The sequence below is a fragment of the Heterocephalus glaber genome, unplaced genomic scaffold, assembly GCF_053883595.1.
Source record: "Heterocephalus glaber isolate CG9 unplaced genomic scaffold, H.glaber_assembly_v1.0 deba00001472, whole genome shotgun sequence".
NCBI lineage: Eukaryota > Metazoa > Chordata > Mammalia > Rodentia > Bathyergidae > Heterocephalus > Heterocephalus glaber.
In genome coordinates this window covers 18,947,360-18,974,185 of record NW_028258315.1, presented here as the reverse complement: position 1 = coordinate 18,974,185, position 26,826 = coordinate 18,947,360, and the positions used below count along the sequence as shown (strand labels likewise).

The 26,826-nt window shown below is 40.0% G+C and overlaps 1 protein-coding gene across 4 annotated transcripts in view; it reads left to right on the top strand.

Annotated features, from left to right (window-relative positions):
- Mboat1 (membrane bound glycerophospholipid O-acyltransferase 1) overlaps positions 1-26,826 on the top strand; it is a 186,176-nt gene that overhangs the window by 46,851 nt on the left and 112,499 nt on the right. For 3 of the 4 annotated variants that reach the window (XR_002395974.2, XM_021260574.2, XM_004847619.4), the window contains exons 2-4: positions 15,422-15,567; positions 17,000-17,077; positions 22,110-22,205. Coding sequence is in view for 3 of the 4 variants with exons in the window: in XM_021260574.2 (XP_021116233.1) it covers positions 15,422-15,567; positions 17,000-17,077; positions 22,110-22,205 (320 nt within the window). In the remaining variant the exon portion in view is untranslated. The remainder of the gene's footprint in view (positions 1-15,421; positions 15,568-16,999; positions 17,078-22,109; positions 22,206-26,826) is intronic. The other variant, XM_087181811.1, reaches the window with a different exon arrangement.

The following is a 26,826-nucleotide window of genomic DNA, read 5'->3' as shown; positions in this document are numbered from 1 at the left end:
AATTTTTCTCTGTAAATAATGCCTCAGTATTTTTGGGGAGCATTTTGCTCTTTATCATCTAATGAATAAATTTACAAGAATTAGTCAAAAGTTATGTCTGGTAGCAAATCCACAATATTCCTTTTGAAAAGGATGGTAGTGCAGGCACTTCCTTTAGTTGTTTCTTATTCTGAGCAGCATCTTTATAACTGTTGAACTTTTAGTCTCCTTCGTTTTGCTACTAGAGATAATGTTAAGGTGAATGTTTTTCATGCAAAATTTTTGTGCACATTTTAATAGTGGTAATAGTATTGGGTTTAAAATGTACAGCCACAGACACAGATATGCCAAAAATGTAATAACTTTTTAATTTCTCTCACTGAATTTAGGGTATGTAGCTCCCAAGCTACAGTTGCCAGTTTTAGGCAGTTTGCTTCCAGTGGAAGCCTGGTTACCTTGAAGGGTTGTCCATGGCATCAGCTGGAGCCCTGAGGGTGGGCGGATTTTCTGAGGGCATCTGTTCTTACCTCCTCTGCACAGGTGCAGCTCAGCCTGTGGTCTTGTTGGGCTCTTCGTTGCTGCAGATGCTGCTGCCTGCAGCCCTTTTCAGTAGCTTTGGATGGCAGGTTCACAGTCAGTGGTCTCAACTGCAGGACAAGACCTTGTCAGGTCTGCCAGCCCTCACCCTGCTCTCTTCTTTTCCCAGAGCCTGGAAGGGGACCCTGTGGTGTGGAGGTCTGTGCTTCATACCCACTCAGTCTCCTGGAAGTAGTGTTGCCCCTCAGGGCTTGCCGCCTCCTTTGGCTGCTCTCCAAGAAGCCAGGCAACTGGCTAGTCTCCATCATGTCTCCAGATGTGTCCAGGCATCCCATTAGTTTCTGTGGTCTTGGTTCTTACCCACTTTCTCAGTGTCAGTTCTGTGTGCCCTGAGACTAGGGCCCCCCCACCGAAGCCTGCTGACCAAATGCTTGATTTTGTGCAGAAAAATAGCCTTTCTGTCATTCAGAGTTTTTCTTCCTTCCACAATTATAATAGAAACTTAATTTTTTTTTTTAGCTTTGCTTTTGATTTATGAAGACAGGCTTTTAGAATTAAAAGGAAATATTATCTTTCCCTATTCTTTTTCTGGAAACTACTTTGATTTTCAGATTTTTTTCAGCTTTAGGTTTATAAAACTCTACTTAGGAGCTGAAAATCCAGAGATTGACTCTGTCTTAGGTTATATTGCATCTTCTTGTAGAAGAGTTGATGCAGAAGACTCAGGCTTGATGTAGGAGAAATACAACTCCTGACCTGTTAGATGTCACATGTGCCAAGTTCATGATCCCACAACATCAAGGAATGAAGCGAGAACCAAAGGAAGAAGTTAGGGGAGTTTAACTGGAAATGAGGAGAGAAGAATAGCTTCTGGAATAGGGTCCACAATGGGGTGGCCACCGAGGCCCTCTGTCAGGGGTTATTTATATAGCAAAGTCAAAATGTGGGTATAGCACGGATCAAACTGCCATCAACCTATAGACTACAAGTATAGCCACTTAGCTAATATTGATCCAATAGGGAAACTGGTCCTGTAGCAAGGGTACGTGGAATGAGCAAAAGGACTTTTTGGAAAGGGATGAATCTAATGCTCTGGTCATCTACCTGGTTGACTGATGCCTTTCTGGGCTTCCTGGACCAGGTGGTGCTAATTACAGTAGAATTCCAAGTCACTGCTTATCCTTTGGAGGCATGTAGGCCTGGCCATTGTGTCTTCATCTTGAAGCCTGGCCTTCTTCAGATGCGCCTTCAGCCTCAATTCTGATGTCTTTATTTTTCACTGAGTTCCTTGAGAGCCCCATCCTTCTGTGACTGCATATTAATTTCTGTCCAAATTAGATGCCCAATTTTGGTGGGAGATGAACTTAGTTTGAGGCAAGCAGGGAGGAGGCTGGGAAAACAGATTTTTAACAGCTCCACAGTAGTTAACTACGTATTTAACTTATTCTACGCACACTTTGTGCAAGTGTTAATTTCACAGATGTAGAAGAATTTAATAGTGCCAGGCACTGTTTCTTTTTTTTTTTCCTTAAATTCTTTTATTGGTACATTTTAGGTAAACAATACATTTACATTTATCATTGGGTGCTTGTACCTGTACATGATGCATCTTGGTTCTTATTTTTTTCCCCATTACTTGTGCGCCCTTCACCCCTTCCACCCTTCCCTATTTACATAGACTTTGTTTCCATTTTTTAAATTTTCTCATAATTTTTCCTTTCCTCTTCCCTTCCCACCACCCCTACCCCTTTGGACCTTTTCCTATTTCAAATGATCAATTATTCATTTTAATCATTTTAATTCTTATTTACATTTTCAGTTTCTCACACTAGAGAAACTATTTGGTATTTACACATGTGTGTCCTATTTATTTCACTTAAGAGTATGTCCTCAATATGCATCCATTTAGCTATAAATGTCTCTAGTTTCTCATTCTTTATGGCTGAGTAGTACTCCATTTTATTAAAAAACCCCCATCTTCTTTATCCAGTTTCCAGTTGATGGGCACTTGGGCTGTTTCCCAGCTTTAGCTATTACAAACTGTGCCACTATAAACATGGGTGCACATATATCACTGTGGTATGATTCTTTTACTTCTTTTGGGAAGATCCCCAGCAGGGGAATAGCTGGGTCAAATGGGACCTCTAGCCCTAGTTCTTTGAGGTATCTCCATACTGATGTCCACAGTAGTTGTACCAGTCTGCACTCCCACCAACAATGGAGAAGGGTTCATTTCTCCCCATACCCTCTCCATCATTTGTTATTTGTTGATTTCTTGATAGCAGCCATTCTTTCTGGGGTGAGGTGGAATCTCACTGTTGTTTTCATCTGCATCTTTCGAATGACCAGTGATGTTGAACATTTTTTCATATATTTATTTGCTGTTTTTACTTCTTTGTCTGAGGAATGTCTGTTCATTTTGGATGCCCATTTTTGAATTGGGTCTTTGAATTTGGGGGGGTCTGATTTTTTTTTCAATTCTTTATATATTCTAGATAGTAGACCTTTGTCTGAGGTACAGTTGCTAAAAATTTCTTCCCATATTGTAGGTTGTCTCTTAGCTGTCTTGGTAGTTTCTCTTGCAGTGCAGAAGCTTTTTAATAAGATGAAGTCCCAGTTGTTGATTCTTTGTGCTAATTCCCATGCTGCTGAAGTTTTGTTCACAAAGTCTTTTTCTATGCCAGCATCATTGAGAGTTCTACCTAACTTATCTTCCAGCAAGTTTACTGTTTCTGTCTTGATATTTAGCTCTTTAATCCACTTCGATCTTAGTTTAGTGCACGATGATAGGTATGGGTCTAGTTTTAATCTTTGGCAGGTTGAAATCCAGTTCTTCCAACACCATTTATTGAACAGGCTATCTTTCCTCCAATGAGGGCGATTGGCTCCTTCGTCAAAGATGGGATGGCTTAGTATGTATGGAGTTGTTTCTGCATCTTCTAATCTATTCCACTGATCCTCGGATCTATTTCTTTGCCACTACCATGCTGTTTTTTATCACAGTAGCTTTGTAGTAGTTTCAAGTTGCGGATTGTGATACCCCTTGCCATGTCTCTGTTGCCTGGAATTGCTTTTGCTATTCTAGGTCTCTTCTGCTTCCAAATAAATTTTTGGATTGCTTTCTCTAGTTCTGTGAAGTATATTGTTGGAATTTCAATCAGAATTGCATTAAATCTCTATAGTAGTTTTGGAAGTATGGCCATTTTCACTATATTGGTTCTCCCTACCCAGGAACAAGGGATATCTTTCCATTTTCTTATATTCTCCTCGATCTCCTTTTTTGGAGGGCTGTAGTTTTCAGTGTAGAGGAATTTTGCTTTCTTTGTTAAATTGATTCCTAGATATTTCATTTTTTTGGATGCTATTGTAAAAGGAATTGTTTCCCTAATTTCTCTCTCAGTGAGTCTACTATTTGTGTATAACAGGCCATTTTTTTTTTTTTTTTGGCACCGGGGACCAAACTTGGGACCTTGTGCTTGTGAGGCAGGCGGCAGAACCACTGAGCTAAATCCCTGGCCCAAGAAGGCTATTGTTTTTTGAGTGTTGACTTTGTATCCAGCTACTCTACTGAATCTGTCAATTAAGTCTAGAAGTCTTTTGGCGGAGTGTTTTTAGTCTTCTATATAAAATATATCATCAGCAAATAATGACAGTTTAACTTCTTCCTTTCCTATCTTTATTCCTTGTATTTCTTTCTCTTTTCTAATTGCTGTGGCTAATGTTTCCAGAACTATATTGAACAGGAGTGATGATAGTGGGCATCCTTGTCTTGTTCCTGATTTTAGCATGAAAGTTTTCAGTTTTTGACCATTTAGTATGATGTTGGCTGTTGGTTTTTCATAGATGGCCTTAATCAGGTTGAGATAAAGACCTTCTATTCCAATTTTCTGTAGAGTTTTTATCATGAATCGGTGTTGGATTTTGTCAAATGCCTTTTCTGCATCTATTGAGATGATCATATGGTTTTTGTCCTTGACTCTGTTAATATAGTGTATTACATTTATTGATTTATGAATGTTGAACCATCCTTGCATCCCTGGGATAAATCTGACTTGGTCAGGGTGTATGATCTTCTTGATGACCCTCTGTATTCTGTTTGCCAGTATCTCGTTGAGGATTTTTGCATCTATGTTCATTAGGGAGATTGGCCTATAGTTCTCCTTTTGGGTTGTGTCTTTCCCCGGTTTTGGAATCAAAGTAACATTTGCTTCCAGGAATGAATTTGGAAGGCTTGCTTCCCTTTCAAGTTCCTTGATGAGTTTAAAGAGTAATGGTGATAGTTCTTCTTTAAATGTGTTGTAGAATTCAGCAGTGAAGCCTCAGGACCTGGGCTTTTCTTTGTTGGTAAATTTTTTATTACATTTTCAATTTCACTCATTGTAATTGGAGTGTTTAGAATGTCTATATCTTCTTCATTTAACTTTGGCAATTCATATGTATCTAGGAATCTGTCCATTTCTTCTGTGTTTTCCATTTTATTAGAGTACAGGTTCTCAAAATAGGTATTGATGATCCTCTGGATTTCTGCTGGGTCTGTTGTGACTTCACCTTTTTCATTCTTAATTAAATGAATTTGAGCCTTTTCTTTCCTTTTTTTGATAAGGTTGGGTAAAGGTTTATTGATTTTATTTATTCTTTCGAAAAACCAACTCATTCATTGATTTTTTTTGTATTGTTCTCTTAGTCTCCATTGCATTGATTTCTGCTCTGATCCTTATAATTTCCTCTCTTGTATGAGCTTTGGATTTGTCATGCTCTTCTTTTTCTAGGAGCTTGGTGTTCTGCATTAGGTTATTTATCTGAGTTCTCTCTGTTTTCCTAATATGGGCATTCACTGCTATGAATTTTCCACGTAGAACTGCTTTCATTGTGTCCCATAGATTCCTGTATGTTGTACTGGCATTATCATTTACTTGTAGAAACTGTCTAATTTCTTAATTTCCTCTGTGACCCATTAGTTGTTCAAGAGGGTGTTATTCAATTTCCATGTGTTTTGGGGAGTTTTGTGGTTTCTTATGTTATTGACCTCCAATTTTATTGCACTATGGTCTGATAATATACAGGGGGTAACCAATTCTTTTACAATTTCTTAAACATGTCCTATGAGCTAGCATGTGATCTATTTTGGAGAATGACCCATGTGCAGCTGAAAAAAATGTGTATTCTGATTTTGTGGGGTGGAACACTCTGTAAACATTTATTAAATCCATTTGTTCAATAGCTTGGTTCAGTTCTAGAATTTTGTTGTTAATTTTTTGTCTAGATGATCTGTCTATTTGTAATAGTGAGGTATTGAGTTCCCCCACTATGATTGTATTAGTGCTTATTTGATTTTTCATGTCCATTAATATTTGTTTTGTATAGTTGGGGGGATTTGTACTTGGTGCATATGTATTTAGGATTATCATCTCTTCCTCTTGGATTGTTCCCTTCACAAGGATGTAGTGACCATCTTTGTCTCTCTTAATTAGTTTTGGTTTGAAATCTACTTTGTCTGCAAATAAGATTGCTACCCCTACTTTTTTCTGGGTTCCTGTTGCGTGGAGAACTGTTTTCCATCCTTTTACTTTCAGTGTATGAATTTCCTTTTCAGTTAGATGTGTTTCTTGTATATATCGTATTGCTGAATTTTGCTTCTTAATTCATTCTTTCAGTCTCTTTCTTTTGATTGGTGAATTGAGGCCATTGACATTGATAGTTATAATTGATAGATATTGACTCATCCTTGTCACGCTGTTTTGCTGTTGTTGGCTCTTTTATTTCTTATTTTTTTCCCCCTTTCCCTTTAGTTTCTTGCCTTGTCTGGTGCCTTCCCTCTGTTGGGCCTCATGGAGTTGTGACCTTCATTGTGTTTTTTAAGGATATTGCTTAGAATTGTTTGTAGTGCTGGTTTGTTGTTCATGAAATTTCTCAGGTGTTCTTTGTCGTGGAAGTATCTAATTTCCCCACTGAGTTTGAAAGATAGTTTTGCAGCATACACAGTCTAGGTTGGGAGTTATTTTCTTTTAGGGCTTGAAATACTTCACTCCAGGCTCTCCTTGATTTGAGGGTTTGTGTTGAGAAGTCTGCCGTGATTCTGATGGGCTTTCCTTTGTAGTTGATTTGTGCCTTTTCTCTAACTGCGTGTAGGATTTTGGTCTTCTGCTGGGTTTTTGGGATCTTAACTATTAAATGTCCATGTATAGATTTTTTTTTTATCATGGCTAGTTGGAGTCACTTATCTGTATGCCCAATTCTTTACTTCTGTCAGGGAAGTTTTCTACTACTACTCCTGTGAACAGTTTTTTTTTATGTCAATTGTACTTTCTCCTGTTTTTTTGTGGACTCCTATCAGTCTTTTTTTTTTTTTTTTGTACCAGGGATCAAACTCCGGTCCTTGCGCTTGCAAGGGAAGCAGCGGAACCACTGAGCTAAATCCCTGGCCCCCTATCAGTCTTATGTTATTCTTCTTTGCATCATCTAGCAGCTGGTGGATTGATTTCTCGTGGTCCCTTACTATCTTTAAGAAATCTCTGTTTTCATGGTCCTTAACCGCAATCCTGTCTTCTATATCTGATAGTCTATCTTCAGATTCTCTTACTCTGCTCTGAATGCTTTCAGTGGAGTTTTTAATCTCCTGAATATCTGTTTGAATCTGTTTCATGGATTCCATTTCTTTCTTATGTTGGGCAATCATGGTTTCCATTTCTTTCTTATGCTGGGCAATCATGGCTTCCAGCATGTTTCTGAGCTCATCTATTTTTTTATCTGCTTCTGTTCTAGAGCCTCTAATCATGTCTTTCTCTCTGTTCACCATCCCTGTAGTTATCTGGGAGATTATTTCTGTTTTGAATTTTTCTAGAGCCTCATTCATCTGTTCTGTTACTTCCTGTGCTATCAGTTCAGGGTATCGAGGTGGTTGATTATCAGACTTTTCCACCTTGTTTACCCCAGAATTTGCCTTTTGTGGGGTGGAAGTCTGAGTTTGTGCCTTACTTAAATATTTTTTTTTTGTACTGTCCTTGGTTTAGTTCCTGGGTTGATACTTTGAAGTTGCTTATTATAAGTATCTTTGTTGATGTAATTAGAACCCTTATGGAATGATTGCTTCTCAGAGGTGTCTTCCAGATATAGCTGGTCTTTAGGTTTTGAGTCTTTAATGACTCTGAGGCTGTCTCATTTTCATTATACCAGGAAGGATAACTGATTAGATCAATCACAACACCTTAGCCCAAGTGATACAATCAGCAATACAATAGCATCAAGTACCTCTTAGAAAATGACAATTTGTGGTAGTTATTAATCTATCAACTTTAACTGTGTGAATGAAATAAATATCAAGGACCAACCCCACATATGTTTATAGTGAATAAACTCTTCAATATAGCAACTTTACCCTTTGGGATGGGGAGTTAGAAGGAGTTGGGGAGGGAGGGATAGGTAGAAGGATAGGGGAAGGTTAGCAGTGAGGCCAGAGGGCACAGGCGTGAGAAGGAAAGAGAAGAAAAGAAAAATAAAGAAACAGTCCAAATTATGGCCAAAACAGGAACACAAAGGGAGATGAAGAACAATGTGGGATAGCAAGGGAGCAAGGGAGAGAGAAAGAGAAAGAAAAAAGGAAGAAAAAAGAGAAAAATAAAAATTTTAAAAGAGTAGAAAAAGAAGAAAAAAAATTAAAAATATGAGCAAAAAAAATAGTGGTAAGTTTAAAAATAACAAATAAAAGATAAAAGTGAAGGGCCTCCTTCAGGGTATGTCTCTGCTGTCACAATAGACAACACGGCCAGCAGTGTACAGTTATAAGTCAATGAGTCTCAGTAAGCCAGTCCCAGACCCATGAGATTCAGGCAGATTTCTGGCTGCAAGTCCCAAGTTGAGCTCCCTGTCCTCCTGAAGGGTTGAACTCTGCAAGGTTCTATTGCAGGTCCTAGCTGCCTTTCCCCTGAAGATAGTCCAGGTTCAAATGGGAAGTGATGATCCCTCCAACTTACCAAGTACGGTGGTCCCGTGTGCCTTTATTGCAGGGATTCTCTTCACTTTTCCAGTGGGCTTCAGTTTTCCTCAGGGAGCCTGAGGGAGGCCCTCTCTCTGTTGTTCACTTCTGCAGCTCAGGACAATGGCCTTTATGTCCCCCTGTGCCTCTGTATTACGGAAGCAGTTAGCTGCACAGCCAAGAGGCCAGAAGGTGGGGAGAGGCAGTGCTGTTTTGTTGTAGGCGCCATTGCAGCCGGCTGGTGGGCGTGCCCGGGATGGGGATCATCACTGGCTCTTGGTAGCAAGTGGCCGTGGCCGGGCCCTCTTTGCAAGTGGGCATGGCCTGCTGGACAGAGCTGGGCTCAGTCAGCCCAGGGCACTCTGCCTGTGGGGCTCTGCCCTTGGGGCTCCCTGGGCAGTAGCGGTCATGCCCCGGGGATCCTCACCAGCTCTGGCCCTGTTTCAAATGATCCTATATGACATGCAATCAAAACCTTTGGTGAATGTTTCAATTTTTAAAAATATACTATAGTAAAAGACACATTGTCATTAATTCCCCTCAAAATAGTTCCCTTCACTTTCAACACACTTGTCTTATCATTCCTGCCACTTTCTGAAGCAGTTCTGGAAGCCCTCCTTTATGTCTTTACAAAGTGTGATCAAAAAAGGTGGGAGCTCCTGCTGAGTGCCATCCAATGAAAAGGCACAGTCCTAAAAACATTCCAGTGTGTCCCCATCCACCTCATTCACCAGAACTAGCACCATGCGACTCCTGGGGTCTTCTCTAAAGTCAAAATGACCATGAAGGGTAAGTATTTTGAATTGATTCCAGACATGAAGGCCTCTCCTCTCCTCCCATCTCCACTTCTCCCGTCCCCTCCCTTTCTTCTCTCTTTTTTTTTCTTCTGTGGTGCTGGGGATTGAATCCAGAGGCTTTGCATCAAGGTGTATCCCCAGCCCCTTTTAAGTTTTTAATTTTGAGCGAGGGTCTAGCTAAGTTACTCAGGCTGGAGTTGAACTTATGATCCTCCTGCCTCAGGCTCCCAGAGTGCTGGGATTATAGAGAGGGGTGACTGTGCCTGGCTGAAAATTTGTATTTCTAACAGGGGTTTAGATGGTGCTGATGTTGCTGACCCAGGAACTACACACTTACAAACCACTGTCATTTCCCTCAAACATTCCTTAAGTACAGGTTCTCAATAATTCCTGGCCAGACCCATAAGAATGGAGCCCATTACTCCATGGCCACCCTGGCCAAGGGCTGGGCCCTGAGCTGAGAGAATGGAAAAACATGTGATTGATCACCAACAGATAATCAGTCTTTTGATCTTCCATTTGCTGATTCCTTTACATTTTAAAAGATGATTATTTCTGTGTGTGTGTGAATGATAGTTGTTGGTTGTTTAATGACAAAATCTTGCAAGAAAAGCTCATAAGTCACTTTCGCCAAATCTTTTAAGGGAAAAAGTAAAGGTGAGCTATATTGGGAACAGAGTTTTGGGAAGATTGGCAAGGCAAAATTTCAAATAGAGAGGAAATTCAAAACAGTCAACTTTTGAAAACTAAATAAAAATTCTCTGAAAGTTGTATTTTCCAAAAGTTATAGGGGTCTGAATTTTTGTTGCATTTTACTGGGAAGACAAAATGAGCCTCTCTGGAGCTGGTGTTGCTACCCCCACCTTTCGGTCCAGCCCTAATGAATTTCACTAACAGCTGCAGCTTACTGTAGCATGAAAAGCCACTGATGCCAATGTTGAGGGTTTATTCATATCTTCAATCTTTTTTTTTTATTAATTGCTTTCTACAAATGGATTGATGCTGAACTTTTCATTCTGAATATTTTAAAGAGTTTGAGTTACTTCTCTATTAATGGTTAGGCCACTTAATGTATTTGGAATTCTTTTTCATTAAGTTTATTGGTACATTTTAGGTACAAAATACAGTAACATTCATCATTGGGATCATGTACCATTACATGAGTATCTTGGTTCTTATTTTTTTCCCCTTCCCCTGCCCTCCCTTCACCAACTCCACCCTTCCCTTATTTCCGAAGACTTTGTTTCCATTTTTTTTCCTTTTATCATATTTTTTCTTCTCCCTTCTTTCCTTTCCCCTACCTCTCCCACTTTCCCTACTCCTTTGGACCTTTTCTTCCTATTAAATAATATCAATTATACATTTTAAAATTACAGTATCAAAATTTAGAGGACATTACCACAGATTGTACAGAATTTAAAAGGATATAGAAAGCATATTACAAAAATCTTTTTTGAAATAAATTTGACAACTTGTAAGAAGTACCTTGGAAGACAACTTAATGAAACTAATTCTGGAGGATATACAAACTTTGAATAGCAACTATTAAAGAAAGTATATTCATAGCTTGAAAACCTACATATATGACAACAACAGGCACATATACATTTTAACTGATAAATTATATCAAACATTTAAAGCAGAAAAGAGAAGGAACACTTCTCTCCTCATTTTAGGAAATCAACATTTTGCTAATACTAAAACTGGATAAAGATAATAGAAGAAAAAAGTATGAACATAGATAAAAAATTTTTTTAACAAAATGAACTCTTAGAAGTCAGATCTGGCAGTATGTAGAAAGTGGTTTTGTTATAGGGATGGCAGAGGTTTAGTATTGGAAGATCTACCCCCATAAGTCATCATTTTAACAGAGGAAAGGCAAAAGCCATATGATCCTGTCACTAGTTGGAGAAAAAGTATTGGACTAAATTCTACAGCTGTTCATGGTAAAAGCTATCAGGAGACTAGAAGTAGAACAGAACCTTCTCAACAGATAAGACATGTACTGCCTACTTCCAGCAAAAATGCCTTATATGAATGGAAAAGATACAATGCTTTCTCCCTAAGGTGGGGAACAAGGGCAGATATGCGTACTTTTCTTCTGTCCATTAAACTTTGAAACGTAGGCCCAAACCAAAATAGTCTGGCAATAAAAAGACACAATTAGCATAGGATTGGCAAGATAGAAGTAAAATCTTTGTATGTAGATGAAATGATCATCTACAGAGAAAATACTAAGAAATCTCTAGGAGCCCCTAAAACTTGTACTTGAATTTAGCAGGATTAGAAAACACAAGGTATATATAAAAATTCAAGTCTATGTATACTTGCTATAAATGAAGAATTGGATATTGAAATTTAAAAGTTATGTAGGAGTACAAAGGACCTAGAAAAGTAAAAAGAAAAAAAGAACAGTGTTGGAAGACATTTAGTACCTAATTTTAAGAGTTCTTCTAAAGCTACAGTAATCAAGGCAGTGTTGGCATAAGGAAAGACAAATAGATCATTGGAATAAAACAGAAAATCTGGAAATAGAACCACACATATATAGTCCACTGAGTTTTGAAAGATTATTTAACATTAACATTTTATAGAATGTAAACTCAACTCAAGAGCAGAGGAAAAGATAGTGTTTTCAGCAAATAGTACTAGAACACCTGGTATCCGTATGTTAAAAATTAACCTCAACCTTTTATTTCCATACATAAAAATAACTTGAAAGGATCTATGAACCTGGATATGAAAGACTAAAACTATAAAACTTTAAGAAGCAATTATAAGGGAAAATGTTAATGAATTCGGAGTAGGCAAGAGTTTCCTAGGATATTAAAAACATGATATATAAAAGAAAAAAATGATAAATGAGATTCCATCAATATTTAGAACTTTAAATGACATCATTAAAATGAAAAGAAGTCATTAAACAGACCATATTTATAATATGTACAACCTATGGCCAGAATATATAAAGAACTCTTACAGCTCATTAATAGACAACCCAATTAAGAAGTAGACAGAAGAATATGATAAATAGCCTGTACACCAGAAGGAAAGGTGTGCAACACTAGAATCAGAAAAATACTAATCAGTATAATAACAAGATCATATTATACACTCATTAGGGAGATGAACTTAAAAGTTTTAGAAGAACAAATGTCAGCTTAGGTGTGAACCTGTTAGAACTGTAATACTGCTAATGTGAATGTAAAATGATAAAACCATTTTGGAAAACAATATAGAAATTTCTTGTATTACTGTTAAGAACCAACAGTTCTGTTCTTAAGTTTTTACTTAAGAGGAATGATAACACATGTTCGCAATAGATTTGTATGTACAAATTCACTATCCCTTATCTGAAATTCTTGGGACCAGAAGTGTTTCATATTTTGGTTTGAAATCCACTTGATCTGCAAAGAGGATAGCTACTCCTGCTTTTTTCCAGGTCCCTGTCACTTGGAGTATTGTTTTCCACCCTTTAACTTTCAGTCTATGAGTTTCTTTTTGAATTAAGTGTGTTTCTTGTATGTAGCATATTGTTGGATCTTGCTTCTTGACCCATTCTGCCAGTCTATTTCTTTTGATTAGTGAATTGAGACCATCAACATTGATGGTTATTATTGATACATATTGACTTATCATTGTCATGACTTTTTCTTTTTGTTGGGTTCTTCCTCTTTGCATTTAGTGTTGTGTCATTCCTGACGGATTCATTCTGCTGGGCTTCCTGAGATTGTGATCCTCATTGTCTTTTCCTAGGATATTGTCTAAAATTTTTCGGAGTGCTGGTTTGGTATTCATGAAGTTCCTAAGATGCTCTTTGTCATGAAAGTATCTTATTTCTCCATCAGTTTTGAAAGACAGTTTTGCAGGCTACATCAGTCTGGGTTGGAGGTTGTTTTCCTTTAGGGCTTGAAATACATCACTCCAAGCTCTTTTTGCCTTGAGGGTTTGTTTAGAGAAGTCTGCTTTGATTCTGATGGGCTTTTCCTTGTATGCGATTTGTTTCTTTTCTCTAACTGCTTGTTGAATTTTGTTTTTCTGTTGAGTTTCTGGAATCTTAACTATTATATGCCTATGTGTAGATTATCTTTTTGATCAGGCATAGTTGGAGTTCTATATTCCTTACTTATCTGTATATTAAATTCTTTTCCCCTGCTTGGGAAGTTTTCTGTCATTACTTCTGTGAACAGTTTATTTTTATATCATCTGCACTCTCTCCTCTTTCTTCATTGACTCCAATAAGTCTTATGTTATTCTTCTTTGCATCGTCTAGCAGCTGCTGGATTGATTTCTCGTGGTCCCTTAATACTTTAAAGAAATTTTTCTTTTCCTGGTCACTAATTGCAACCTTATCTTCTATATCTGAAATTCTGTCCTTACATTGGCTCATTCTGGTGCATAAGCTTTCATTGGAGTTTTTAATCTCCTGGAAATCTGTTTGCATCCATTTTATTGATTCCATTTGTTTCCTATGTTGGGATTCCATCATGTTCCTCAGTTCCTCCATTTTTTTAATCTGTGTCCTCTCTAGATTTATTAATCATATCTTGCAGTATGGGCACAATCTCTGCCGTTATCTGAGCAATTATTTCTGATTTCATTTTTTTTCCAGATCCTCTTTTGTTGCTAGTTCAGGGAGTCCAGATGGTTGCATATCAGAGTGTTCCATCTCGTTTCCCTTTCGGGTTGCTTTAGGTGATCTGGAAGTCTGGTTTTGAGGCTTGTTTACATGTCTTCTCATTTTGATGGGGGGTGGTGCTGCTGGAGCCCTTATGGCTCACTTCCTTTGCTGGTGGGGGGGAGTCGTACTGCGGCCTGGAAGCCACCTCCTGGGCTCTGGGAGCAGCTCATCTCCTCTGCACTGGGGGTGGTCGTGGTGTTGGTGTTGGTGGTTTGGTGGCCTGGAAACCTTGTCCTGGGCACTAGGAGCAGTTCACCTCCTCTGAGCTTGGTAGGGTGGTACGGCGGCCTGGAAGCCTCCTCCTGGGTGCTGGGAGTGGCTCACCTCCTCTCGGTATTTGGAATCTGATTTGTGTAAATTCAACCTGCAAAGATACTTGTTTGTTTGTTCTCTTTTTTTGATTTTTAAATATCGTACTGGAAATTGAATGCATGGCCTTCACACTGTGCTACAACCTCAGCCCTCATTTTTTTTTTTGTACCGGGGACTGAACTTGGGTCCTTGTGCTTGCAAGGCAGGCAGCCTAAACACTGAGCTAAATCCCTGGCCCCTAGCCCTCTTTTATTTTGAAACAGGGTCTTGTAAATTTGCCCAGGCTGGCTTTGAATTTGGCAGTCTTCCTGCCTCAGCCTTTCAGAATGCTGAGATTTCATGAGTGTGCCACCATGCCTGGCTGTTTGTTCTTTTTAAAAACTCCTATAGGCTCTAGGGAATTGCTTTCTTTTTACTTTTAAGTAAAATTTTCTTTTTTCCTCAGTGTTGCAGATTAAACTCAAAGCCTTGTGCTTGCTAGGCAAGCACTTAACCACACAGCTTTAACCCCCCCTCCCAGGCTAAATATTCTTGAGAGATATAGCACAGATTTTTTTTTCTAAGGAAATTTGGTATCTACTTTGCATAGTTGACTGGGCTTGGATCTGGAAGTTTATTGGAGGGCTGTGTCTCTTTTTGTGTCACAGCTTGAATTCGAGGAATTCTTTTGCTTAGTTGGTGCCAATTTGAAATCAGAAAACATCTTGGAAAAGACTTCAACTTCTTAGGGACCAAACAAGAGAACTCTCTTGCCGTTCTTTCTCTTAGGACAGTGTTTGAGATGGGGAATGACACCTAGCAACAGACCTCACAGCTTAGGCCCTTTATATTTAAAGCTCCTTGCTTGTGGAAGGGAAAATAGCCTTGGCCCAGCTTCAAGGGGCTGAGAAGAAACTGTTAGCCCATAATTTATTACACCATATGAGGAATGATGATCTTTCTTGTCTCTCACCAAACGGAAGTGTGAGAAAGTCACTTTTGTGATGTTGGGTTGGAACCGGGGCCTGTTGCAGGCTCGGCAGGCACTTGCCACTGTGGGTGCATCCCCACCTGGACTTACTTCTCCAGGTGGCACCCTGAGAACATGAAGGTGAATTCACAGAGAGGCAAGGCAGTAAAGGTCTCTGCTCTGTTTCCCCATAGGTTAACTTCGTGGCCTGCCAGCTCTTTGCCTTGTTTGCTGCTTTTTGGTTTCGCATCTACTTACATCCTGGGAAAACAAGTTCCGAGGTCCGACATGCAATTGCCACCATTCTGGGCATTTATTTTGTCATTTTTTGCTTTGGCTGGTGAGTATGAATCTTGTAAACTCTAGTGGTAGTGTTTTTTGGCAATATTCTTGGCATTGAACTAAGGTAAGAAATATAATATAGTATTATAAGATACCATGTTATGAGATGTGAATTGAATATGAATTATGAAATACTTATTTAAGAAAATTGAAACAATAAACTGACTAGTCAGTAGAAGTCAGTGATTTTTTTCTTAAAATTAGTCATAATGGCTGAATCTTGGAGGTGGCCAGTAAGTCCATCAGCCTATGAATGGATAAAGAAATAATGGTGTATATACACAATGGAGTACTACTCAGCCATAAAGAAGGATAAATTTGGGTTGTTTGTAGGTAGATGCACCTTGAGACTATAATATTAAGTGAAATGAACCAGACACAGAACTTTAAATATTGCATGGTTTCTCTTATAGGAGAAACCCAATGTATAAATAATTTAAAGAAAAAAAACAAAAGATAGATGATAGGAAACATGGAGGTAGATTTTGTGGAAATTAGAAGGAGATCTGGGAATAGGATGAGGAAAGGACAGGGGAAGGAAAAGACAAAAGGAACTAAAAAGGTTTAAAATGTGCTATATATATGTAGTAATTCCACATGATGAATATATTGCAAACACATACTACTAAAAATAGTCAATTTTCCCAAAGAAAAAAGAGTGGACTTCCACAGATCATGCAAGTGGGATGCCTTAACATTTAATTTTTTCCAAGAAGGAACCTTTCCTGACCTTTGCACACATTGGTGTATTTGTGGTATTCCTGCTGAAGACATTGGTGCCAGTCCTGCATTTCTAGTAGAACCCTGGTTTTAGTGCAGGTTTTAGGGACTTAGAGTTTTTCTTTAGAGAATGTTAAAGATGGTAGATTGGACTTTTCTCTGCTAGGTTAAGCTGGGCAAATACCCTGGGATGGCACTTCTTAGGGGAGAAGCTTTAGAAAGCAATATGTCTAGAAGTATATCTTCAGGAAATTTGTGAATTTATTCAGGGCCCTAGAATACTGCTCCTAAGTCTTCAACAAACATTTGAGAAAAGGTGAGTCTTTTGAATCAACCACTGGGTAAAAGTCTTGGTACCTGGCAAAGCCTGGTTTTGGTATTGGTACTTTTGAAAAAATATAGTCCCAAAGAAAGAACTCCTTCTCTGGCTCCCCAGTTGTATATAGATATGGAGAAAGGTAGAAGCATTCCATTTATGGGTTCCTGAATTATTAGTGCTACATTTGGCAAACTAGGTCATGATGTCCTGGTGTCACTTCAAGATATAATTATCTTAGTTACATACAACAATATTTGGTTTATTTCTTTACATCAATATGAATAAACTGATCACTTGCTTTTTGGTGGGGCTAGGGGTGGAGGTGGAGTAGCCAGTAGGTATATTAGCATGAAATACACTCAGCATCCCTTCCTTTCCTCATGTCTTAAAGGTATTCTATACATCTTTTTGTGCTGGTGTTATTGTGTTATGGAATTATGGTCACCACAAGTGTATCCAATATTCACAGGTAAGACCTTGAACAATGCAAAGTGAGATTTTTTTACGTGTGTGATTTTTGAAATGTATTTCCAAGGGGAAGGTGTTCTTTTACCATTTTCCACAAGTAGTAAATCTTAGCTTCTCTAGGATATGTCCTCATGGTTCTTCACCAGAAACCTTCTAGGAAGTGTTGCATAGGGTCTTGAATTTGGGGCTGGTTTTATGGGTGACTACATATATCCAAACTTAATAAGTTGTGTACTTCAAGACTCTACAATAAAGTATTTAAAAAGAAAGAATGATTTCTGCTGCCGGGGATGTAGCTCAGCAGCACTGTTCTGCCTGGCAAGTGCATGGTCCTGAGTTCGATTCCCAGTACTGGAAAAAAGAAACTTCTGCTATGATGTTTTGATTTTAAAGTACAGTAGTAATTTACTTTACCCAGAAGGCTCCGTGCTTGGATTCTCCACTGAGATGCCCGGGGTATCTGCTTTGCTTTGTCTGTTTCCCAGAGTCTTACTCGGAACTCAGTGCTGACTCTGCCTTCTGGGGATACTGGAATGTAAGTCCTATGAGAACAAATGCTTTCTCTTTTGCTTACTGTTGCATCCTCAAAACCTAGAACAATACCTGGCACAAGTAAGGGCTCCATAAGTATTTATGGAATGAATAAATTGCTTTCAAAAGGCACTTACCCTTTTCTGATGGCTTCTCTCAAAAGCAGATGCCTTTTGCCTTTTTTTTTTTTTCTTCAGAAAAGCTCTTTGATTAATAAGACCGTCCACACAATAGTTTTCTTTCTTAAAAACATCGACATTTAACTTTGGGCTATAATTTTATGGTTATTTGTTATAAGTTTATGATTTTCATAGGAAAATATTTTTGCATGCTTTTAAGCTTTACATTCATTCAACTTAGAATCCGAATGAGTTCTGAACATTTGAATTTTAATCATCTCTCTTCTCAGTGCCATCCTTGAAAAGGATAGTATCATTCCTTCCAGAAAGGAAATAGGAAATCTGTCTTGTTAATCTAAAAAGAATAGGTTTTGGTGTGTTTTACATATGACACAATGCTGATAAAAGCTTTAAAGCTTTAAAAATTAAATAATTAATAACTACTGCATCTTGCTAACTGATTCCTAATATCTACATATTCTAATTTCTCAGCTCTTCCTTTACCTGTGTTATTCTGATGGGTGTGGCCCATTTTTCAGAGGATCAGGAAATTGCACACATACCTGTTCCATGGCAGACCCCAGTCTTTGGTGACTGGGAATTGAATTTTCCAGCCTTGGCAGAGCTGAGCTGTTCACAGCAGGCAATGGCCATTTCATCACAGTAATACTGTGGTAGCAGAGGGCTCTTCCATAACAGTTAAGAAGGAAAGGTGCCAAGTCCCTCCCCTTTTGTTTGGTTGTGTGGTTGACAGCATTGCAGGGGGAGGGAGTGGGTCACAGTTCCCAATGGATGGTCTCAGTGTAAATTTTAAAAAATATCCAAAGTTACTCTATTGATTCAGAGAAAAAGCACTAGACTAGAGTTAGGACACCTTGACAGGTCACACAGGTTCTCTATACACAAGTTGGGATTTATACTAGTTTGGATGCAAGTTATCTTCAAGATTGTGATTTCCTGATTCTTTGTGAGTTATTCTTTTTACTCCCCTGAGCCAGGAGTAAGAGTTCTGTCATATGGCTGGGAGGAGGAGGGGAGAATTAGTATTTGTTGCCATATGCAACTAAACCATTTCTGAACTGATTGTTTCTCAGGATTTTTTAGAGAGTTCTCGAGGGTGTCTATCACCTGTGTTCTCATCCTTGCAATTATGTTTTACGGGCCTCACAGGCCTCAGTTTACCATGCGTGAAGCACCTGGAGCAGGTGTGAGAGCTTAGTGGTGCAGTTATCCATTCTGGAGTTTCTGCTTTATAACAAGTCATAGGCCAGACTCTTTTTAATGTATTTCATTATTTAGTACATCATTTACTATTTCATTTTATTATTTCAAATATATTGTCCCTAAGACGACTCTATGAAATGTAATTTTTTTCTCCCTGAGATGAGGAAATGAGAGCTCAGAGAGGTGAATAAATACACTGTTGGGTGAAATTTTCACCAAATGAACACACCCATGTAACCAGCCCCAGGTCAATAGAATATTACCATCCCTCCTGTACTGATCTCTGCTGCACCCTCTTTCTGAAATAACCACTCTTTCAACTTCTCACACCATGGTTTACTTGTCCAGTGCTGGGGTTTGAGCTCCTGTTAGTCTGTCTGTGGAATACGTATTTCCTCAGCCACTCCTGGTTTCCTGAGATTTTCAGGTCTGGCCAGGGCATGAATGCATTGCCCTATTGCATGAGGATTCAGCACTCTGCTGCACTCTTGACAGCTGGGATCTAATTACAACAATTGAATCAACCCTGCTTTCCCCTCAGAGCAGGGGAAGGTCTGGGTGGACTCCTGTTGTGGACAAAGGGAAGTAGCAGGCCTGGCTGCATCTCACCTGGTGGGAAGAATCTGCCCCTTGCTGCTTCCTGGAGCTGATGCAATGGGTGGAGAAAGGGAAGGGTTGCTGGAGGCAACAAGGTCTAGTTCTGTTCTACTGCTTCAGCTCTTAAGGGAGTTCTTCTTAGACCTTTGTTTGGAGGAAGGGTGTGGTGGAGGAAAGCTGCTCAGCTAAGGGCAGCCAAGAAGCAGAAAAAGAGGGAAAGAGCCAGAGAAGAAGGGGCTGTGGACAAAATGTACTCTTCAAAGGCCCCCTGCCCTAGCATCTTAGTTCTTCTAGCTGGGTCCCACCTCCTAATAGCCCATTCACTCAGGAACTTATCAATGCATCAGTCCATCCCACCTCTGAACATTGCTGCATGGGGCTCAAGCCCTCGATACAGAAGTCACTGGGGGACACTTCATATTTAAATTATAGCAAACATCATCCTAAATAATGGTAAAGAAAACTTAAGGTTATATAGTGCTTTAGAGTTTATAGAACTCTTTCATGCTTGTTATCTGAATATCTCTTGCTATGGAAAGAATTTTTATTTCCTTATTATACCATTCCTTGAATTGACTTAGTCTTCATGTGTTATTTTAATGTGAATATATGAATTTCAATATAATCTAATATCAAGATATTCATCTTCCCTGTTTTTTTGGGGGGGGGTACTGGGGATTGAACTCGGGTCCTTGTGCTTGTGAGGCAGGTGGCAGAACCACTGAGCTAAATCCCCGGCCCTCATCTTCCCTGTTTTATGATACATGTTAAAAGTTAGACCTTCCTAATTTATGTCTGCATTGATGTGCTCCTGAATCATTTAAAATGTTTAATATATGTGTTCATTTCAGTTTATTTCTACTAATGTAACTGAACCTGTCCTATGTGTTAAGCCAATGGTTGGTATGCTCAAGGTCACAGTGAGTTGGGGAAACAGATGTCTATGTAGATAATTTTTAATACTACAATTACATGAGTTATCATGAGGCACTAGAAAGATGCAGACATTGGGGTAATGAATTGTGCTGGGAGTGGGGGGAGCAGGAGATGGGTTGGGATGGATGGAGCAAGACAAGCCAAGTGACAGTAAGGAGTGACACTGAGCTGAGCCTTATGTGGTAGACAGTTTCCAGATGGGCTATAGGATGGAGAAAGGAATTGCAAGCAGAAGAAGAAGCATGCAGGAAGAAATCTGGTTTGAAAATACAGGATGCAATTGTGGAACATGAGTGATCCAAGTTATTTGAATGTCAGGTGGACCTGAAGCAGGACTAGAGATGAGTTTAGAAAGGTGAGGTAGAGCTTGGGAAGCACTGTGCATGGCACCGAGTTCAGGAGTTTTAATTTGGCAAGACAGTAGGATCTGCTGGAGACTTGTAATAAGAGTAGCATTCACTTACCATGGCTAACAAAATGCGCTTGGCCACCTCTGCCTTCATGGAGCTCACAGTCAGGAAAGAGAGAGCGCCTTGGTCTGCTTGTGCTGCTGTGGCAGTGCCCTATAGCAGGGTGTCCTGTAAACAACAGAGAGTGTTTCTCATTTCTTTAGAGAATGGAACTCAGGTTAGCTGGCATGGTTGGGTTCTGGTGAGGGCTTTCTTCTGCATGTCTGATGGCCAAGTTCTCATTGTAGCCTCACATGGCAGAAAGAGGGTGGGAAGGCCTCTCTGGGATCCCTTTTATTAGGGAGCTAATCCCATTCACTAGGACTCCACCCTCAACCTCCCAAGAACTCTGCCTCTTGATACCATTGCATTGGGGGTTCAACATTTCAGTTTTTTTAGAGGGGGAAGGGGGACACATCAGTCCATTGCACAGATCACCACATATATTTGTAACTGCAATTTGATAAATGTTATAAATGATAAAAGTGTGCATGTAAGTACCTGTGTGTTGCTTATTTGGGTATTACTACTTCATACAATGTAGAGGTCTGGGCTACCTCTCTGAAGGAAGCCAGGGAATGCTAATTAGTAAGTGGTAATTGAAGCCTGAGGCATGGGTGGGGAGGATCCTGAGTAGAGCATTTCACACTGAAGGAATAGGTGGAGGAAGGTAAGCTGAACAATGAGCTCTGGAAGAATTATCCAGAGAGGTGGTAAGAAAACAAAGGGAATGGAAGTCAAGAGAAGGGATCAACAGTTGGGTGCTGATTTGTATTTTGTGAGGATCATCGTGTAAAATGTGATGATTTGTGAAGAGGAGAATCACGTGCCAGACCTTACAGGTCTGTGGTTCCCAGTCCTGGGTGCCAACTGGAATACACCTGCCTGGTGCACCTACTACCAATTAAACCAGGATGTCTGGGAAAAGCCCCTGGCAACTGTAGTTTGTGAGGCTGCCTGGGTGATTCCTTTATGCTGTTAAGGCTGAGAGCATCCAGTGTGGTCCAGGTGAGAAGCATGGGTTGGAGAGTGAGGAGGGGATGGACTGTGATGTCGTTGGGCAGAGAAGTCTTGTGACCATATGTATGTAGCGGGTGAAGGAGAGAAAGAAGGGAACATGTATTGAGTGCATTATTGTCATGCATAATAATCCAGTCATCTGTGCTTTTGGTTTTAGATACACCTTTTTTGTAGCCATGGGATACCTTACAATATGCCACATCAGCCGAATATACATCTTCCACTATGGAATTCTCACTACAGATTTTTCTGGGTGAGTATCTTAATTTGTGGGGGAGGGTGACTGTTGACTCAGCCTCTCAGGGTCTATAAACGTGAAGGTTGTAAGAATCATCATGCCGGGTAAAACCAGTTGGTAAGATACTGTGTAATGAGGGTGAGACTGAATATTTGATTGTTCTGTAGGGTTATTAGCTATACTGTGTTGTAGGGTAAAGGTCACAGACTACACCCTATTCACATCTGTCCCACTGCCTATTTTTTTGTTTTTTGGTTTTTTTTTTACATTTTTATTGAAACACAAACAGATTTTATTTATATCTTTTATCTGGCTGCTTTTGCACTACAATGCAGAGCTGAGTTAGTTATAATGGAAAATAGGGATTGCAGAGCCTAAAATATTTACGACTTGGCTCTTTACAGAAATTTTGCTAATTCCTAGTCTAAGGTCTGTAACACAGGGCTGACACTCATCTCTTAGTTAATAATACAGAAATTCTTCCATGCTAGCTTAGATAGATAGCTGGTACCCTGACCCCTTTGGGTGTCCCCTGGCTGCCCTGGCCCCTCCCCTTAACCCCCTTGACCTCCAGCAACTACAAGGGTAATGCTTGGTGCAGCGTAAGAGGGCACCATGCGATTATAAAATCTTGTCCATCACTAGAGCCTTAAGTTGGTGGGCCATGATCACTTGGCTGGATCAGTGAAACTTCTGTATTCTGTTGAGTTTAGTTTGGGAACAACTTCTTAGGAATCTTGAGGAATGAACACTAAAGCAGGGTTGTTCCTGGTGACAGGTGTATTAGCCACATTACTTCCTGAGGAGCTTGGTCTGTTCTCTGCAGCAGCCTGTGGTCAGGGAGAACCTGAGATCTTCCTGAGGTTAGTTGCATCTGATTCAGTGGTCTGTTGGTGCATAGGCAGAGGAAGAAATGGTTACAACTCACAGTTCCTATCTGTGAACTTCATAAATTGTGCAACTAAGCTGTCCCACCAGAAGAAGGCTCACAAAGGCAAAAGAGTATTGTTTTGAGGTAACATTTAAATCTGCACAACTGTGGTTTGGTCTCAGATGGTCTTTCATGTAACAGTTCTTACCTGTAGGCTTCTGGGATTTAAACAGTTTTTTAATTTTAATTTTTGCAGTACAGGGATTGAACCCAGGGCCTTTGCACTGAGCTAAATCTTAAGCCCTTTATTTATTTTTTATTTGAGACAAGATCTCGATAAGTCACTAATTTGCCCAGGCTGAGCTTGACCTTGCTGTCATCATCCACCCTCAGCCTCCCAGAATGCTGGGATTATAAGTGTGTGTCATCAGGCCCGGCGTGCATTTTGGATTTTATATGTTTTTCTTCCAGCCATGTGTCCCTCCCTCAACATCATGAAGCATACTTCTTCAGATTTTCTGAAAAGAGTTCATAAATGCTATTTTAAAGTTTTCTATAGTGTTAGTAAAACATGGAAAATGTGGGAGCAGCAAAGCCAGGACATTACAGCATTAACAAGTCCCCATAGTGTTTAATCAACGAACTTTTTGGTTTGGTTTCACCCCAAAGCTCTACCATATTTAAAAGAATTCTTGGCACTTAATAGGTGGCCAATAAGTGGTACAATAAATACTCTGGTATTTGCCAGCCCCCCCCCCCCCGCCTTTGCTGTTTCCAGGAGACCCATTCTTATTATCAAACTTCCCTTATAAACCATATTTGTTAGGATATTGAACAAAAGATTATTTTTTGTCTTTTTGGTTGTACTGTGGCTTGAACCCCAGGCCTTCACACTGATCTAAATCTCCAGCCCTTTATATTTTTTGAGACAAGATCTTGCTAAGTTGCTGAGGCAGGACTCTAACTTGCAATTCTCTTGCCTCAGCCTTCCAGAGTCCTGGGATCACAGGCATGTGACACCACACCCACTTAAACAAAAATCTTTTGACTTTAGTCTTTAAGACATTGTTATGTGTTTCTGATACATATCATCCTGTCTTTTTAGGGCTAGAAGTGTTTGTTCATTTCTGCAACAGTTTTTGAGCTGCTGATATGCTAGGCACAATACCAGCTGCCAGAGGCACTGTGCATTGTAGGCAGCAGGAGGGGTATTCCAGGCAGAGGAAATGGCTCTGCTGGGGCACACAAATGTGACACAGGTACCCTTGAGGTCTCAGAAAGTTACCTCCCTCTCTTCTATCACCTCCATCCCTGTGTCACCAGGTGCTATCAGGCCAGCAGCCTGGCTGTCACTAGACTCCATCCACTGCTTCTCATGCCTGCTGCCACCATCCTGAATCATAGTGTCCAGCACCTGCTGATCTGGCTGTCCTTCCCTCCACCTTGCCCCTCTGTCCCATTACCTGTGAGAATGAGGTTCCAAACTACAGAGCAGATGCTAATCTGCACCTGCCCAACTCTCTGCCTCCTCTCCTGCCACCTCCTACTCCCCTTGCTCGATGTGGAGTTCATGGTCCACACTCTCTGGGTAAGTTCACACGTCTATGCCCTGAACAGAAAATCCTTTCCCATCTCTGCCAACCTGGAAATCTCTCACTTCATTTAAAAAAATATAATTCAAAGATCTCATCTTTACAAAGCCTTCCTTATTACTACACCCTGTCCTCTCTGCCCTGGAGTCATGCATTTTGGACATGGGGTGGCAGGAAGTCTCTCACCTGGCTTTCACTGGTCAGTGCTGTTGTGGCTTGTCAGTCATTGTCATCAGCTCCCTGGGGTGTGGAGCTGATACCCAGGTAGCTGGCACCCATGGCATCGCTCCCATTATTTGTGTAGTTTGCTTATCTAGCATCATATGTGTTTATTTCCAGACTTGATTCCAACTGTACTTGTGTGTTTGTGCAAGGGCTCCCAGAGAAACTGAACAAATACAACTGTGTGTGTGTTTGTGTGTATGTATAAAGAGATTTGTTGTGAGAATTGTCTCATGTGATTGTGGAGGACACGATGTCATGCAAGCTGGAGAACCAGAGAGGCTGATGATGTGACCCCCAGTCTGAGGCTAAGGGCCTGGAATCTGGGGTGGGGACTGCAGGTGTCTTTGAGTCTAAGGCCTGGGAGCATGGAGTTCAGATGTCTGAAGGCAGGGGAAGATGGATGTTCTAGCTCAAAAAGAGGGAGGAATTCACCCTTCCTCTGCCTTTTTGTTCTATCCAGGCCCTCAATGGACTGGACGATGCCACATTAGTGAGGGTAGATATTCTTTACTCACTCTACTAATTCAAACACTCTCACAATACCCAGGAATAGTGCTTTACTAGTGGTCTGGGCATCCCTTAACCCGGTTAAAATGACACATAAATTTACCACTGTAGCTTCTGCATGAGCTGATTGTATATGGATGTGAGAGGAGAGATGACGGTTTCTCTATAACTAAGGTGGGTCCTTTGGAAAGCCATCAAAGCAAATTAGTATATTAATAATTGCCGTTGAATGAAATGTGGATGAGGAACCTAAAGAATAATGCATTATAAGCATTCTTTGCTCAGATAGCTTTTCAGGTATCCATCTTTCTTTACTTTTTTAGTGTGTGCTAGAAGAAATGACAAGAATGGTGGGTGGGTTTGTTAAGAGAGATGCCCTCATTCAGCAGATCCATACTGCAAGGAAGGGTTTCGCTCTGTATCAAACATTCATTGTTTCATTAACAGACACTGACTGGGAACCCTGTATATATGAGGCATGGTTACAAGAGAGAGGAGTGAGCAAAGACTGCAGAATGAGTGTGTAAAAAATTAAAACATGACCATACCATTGTATACTGAGCTTAGTAGTGTCCTCCCAAAATTCATGTCCATCCATAACCTGTGTCCTAAATTGGAAATGGGGTCTTTGCAGTTGTAATTAGTTAAGATGAGGTCATACTGGAGTAGAGTGAACTTTAGATCCAGAATGACAAGTGTCATAGGCAGAAGGTCATGGAAGGCAGACATAGACACCCAGAGGGAAGATGGTCATGTGAAGATGGAGGCACAAAGTGGAGAGATGTAGCTGTGAGCCAAGAAATGTCGAGGAGTGGCAGGGGTTGCCGTCAGCTATGCAAAGCTAGGAAGAAGCATGGAGCAGATTCCCTTAGAGCCTCCAGAAGGAGCCAACCCTACTGACATCTTAGTCTTGGACTTCTAAGAGCTGTGACTTCTAAGACTCTGTGACTTCTCCAGAGCTGTGAGGGAAAATAAATCCTGTTGTAAGCCACCAGGCTTGTGATAAATTAGAAACTCACATCCATTGTTTTATGATTCTGTACCTTGGATGAATTAACAGCTGTCTCGCGTTCCTGATTGTGTGGGGTAAGAGCACCTCTACTGTCCATGTCTGTGGTTGCTCCTTGTGCCTCTTCCTTTTGCTATATTTAAAACCATAAACTCTTGAATAGTTTTTCACATCATTTTTAGTATAATCAAAATTGTGGAAAGTTACCAAAGTAGGGCAATATAGTGAGCGTTTGGGGGAAATAACCATGTGCTTGTGAAATGTGTTGGATTTGGGATCTGACAGCTGAGGAGAATGGCTGTCAGTTTTTGTCAGCTTCACTTGTACCAGCAGCATCTTGATAAATTTCCTCAAGTAATGTTTATTCTGTGGCATTTCTTTTGGATCTCCTCAAATTACGAAATATGACATTATAAACAAAAACTGCAGAAT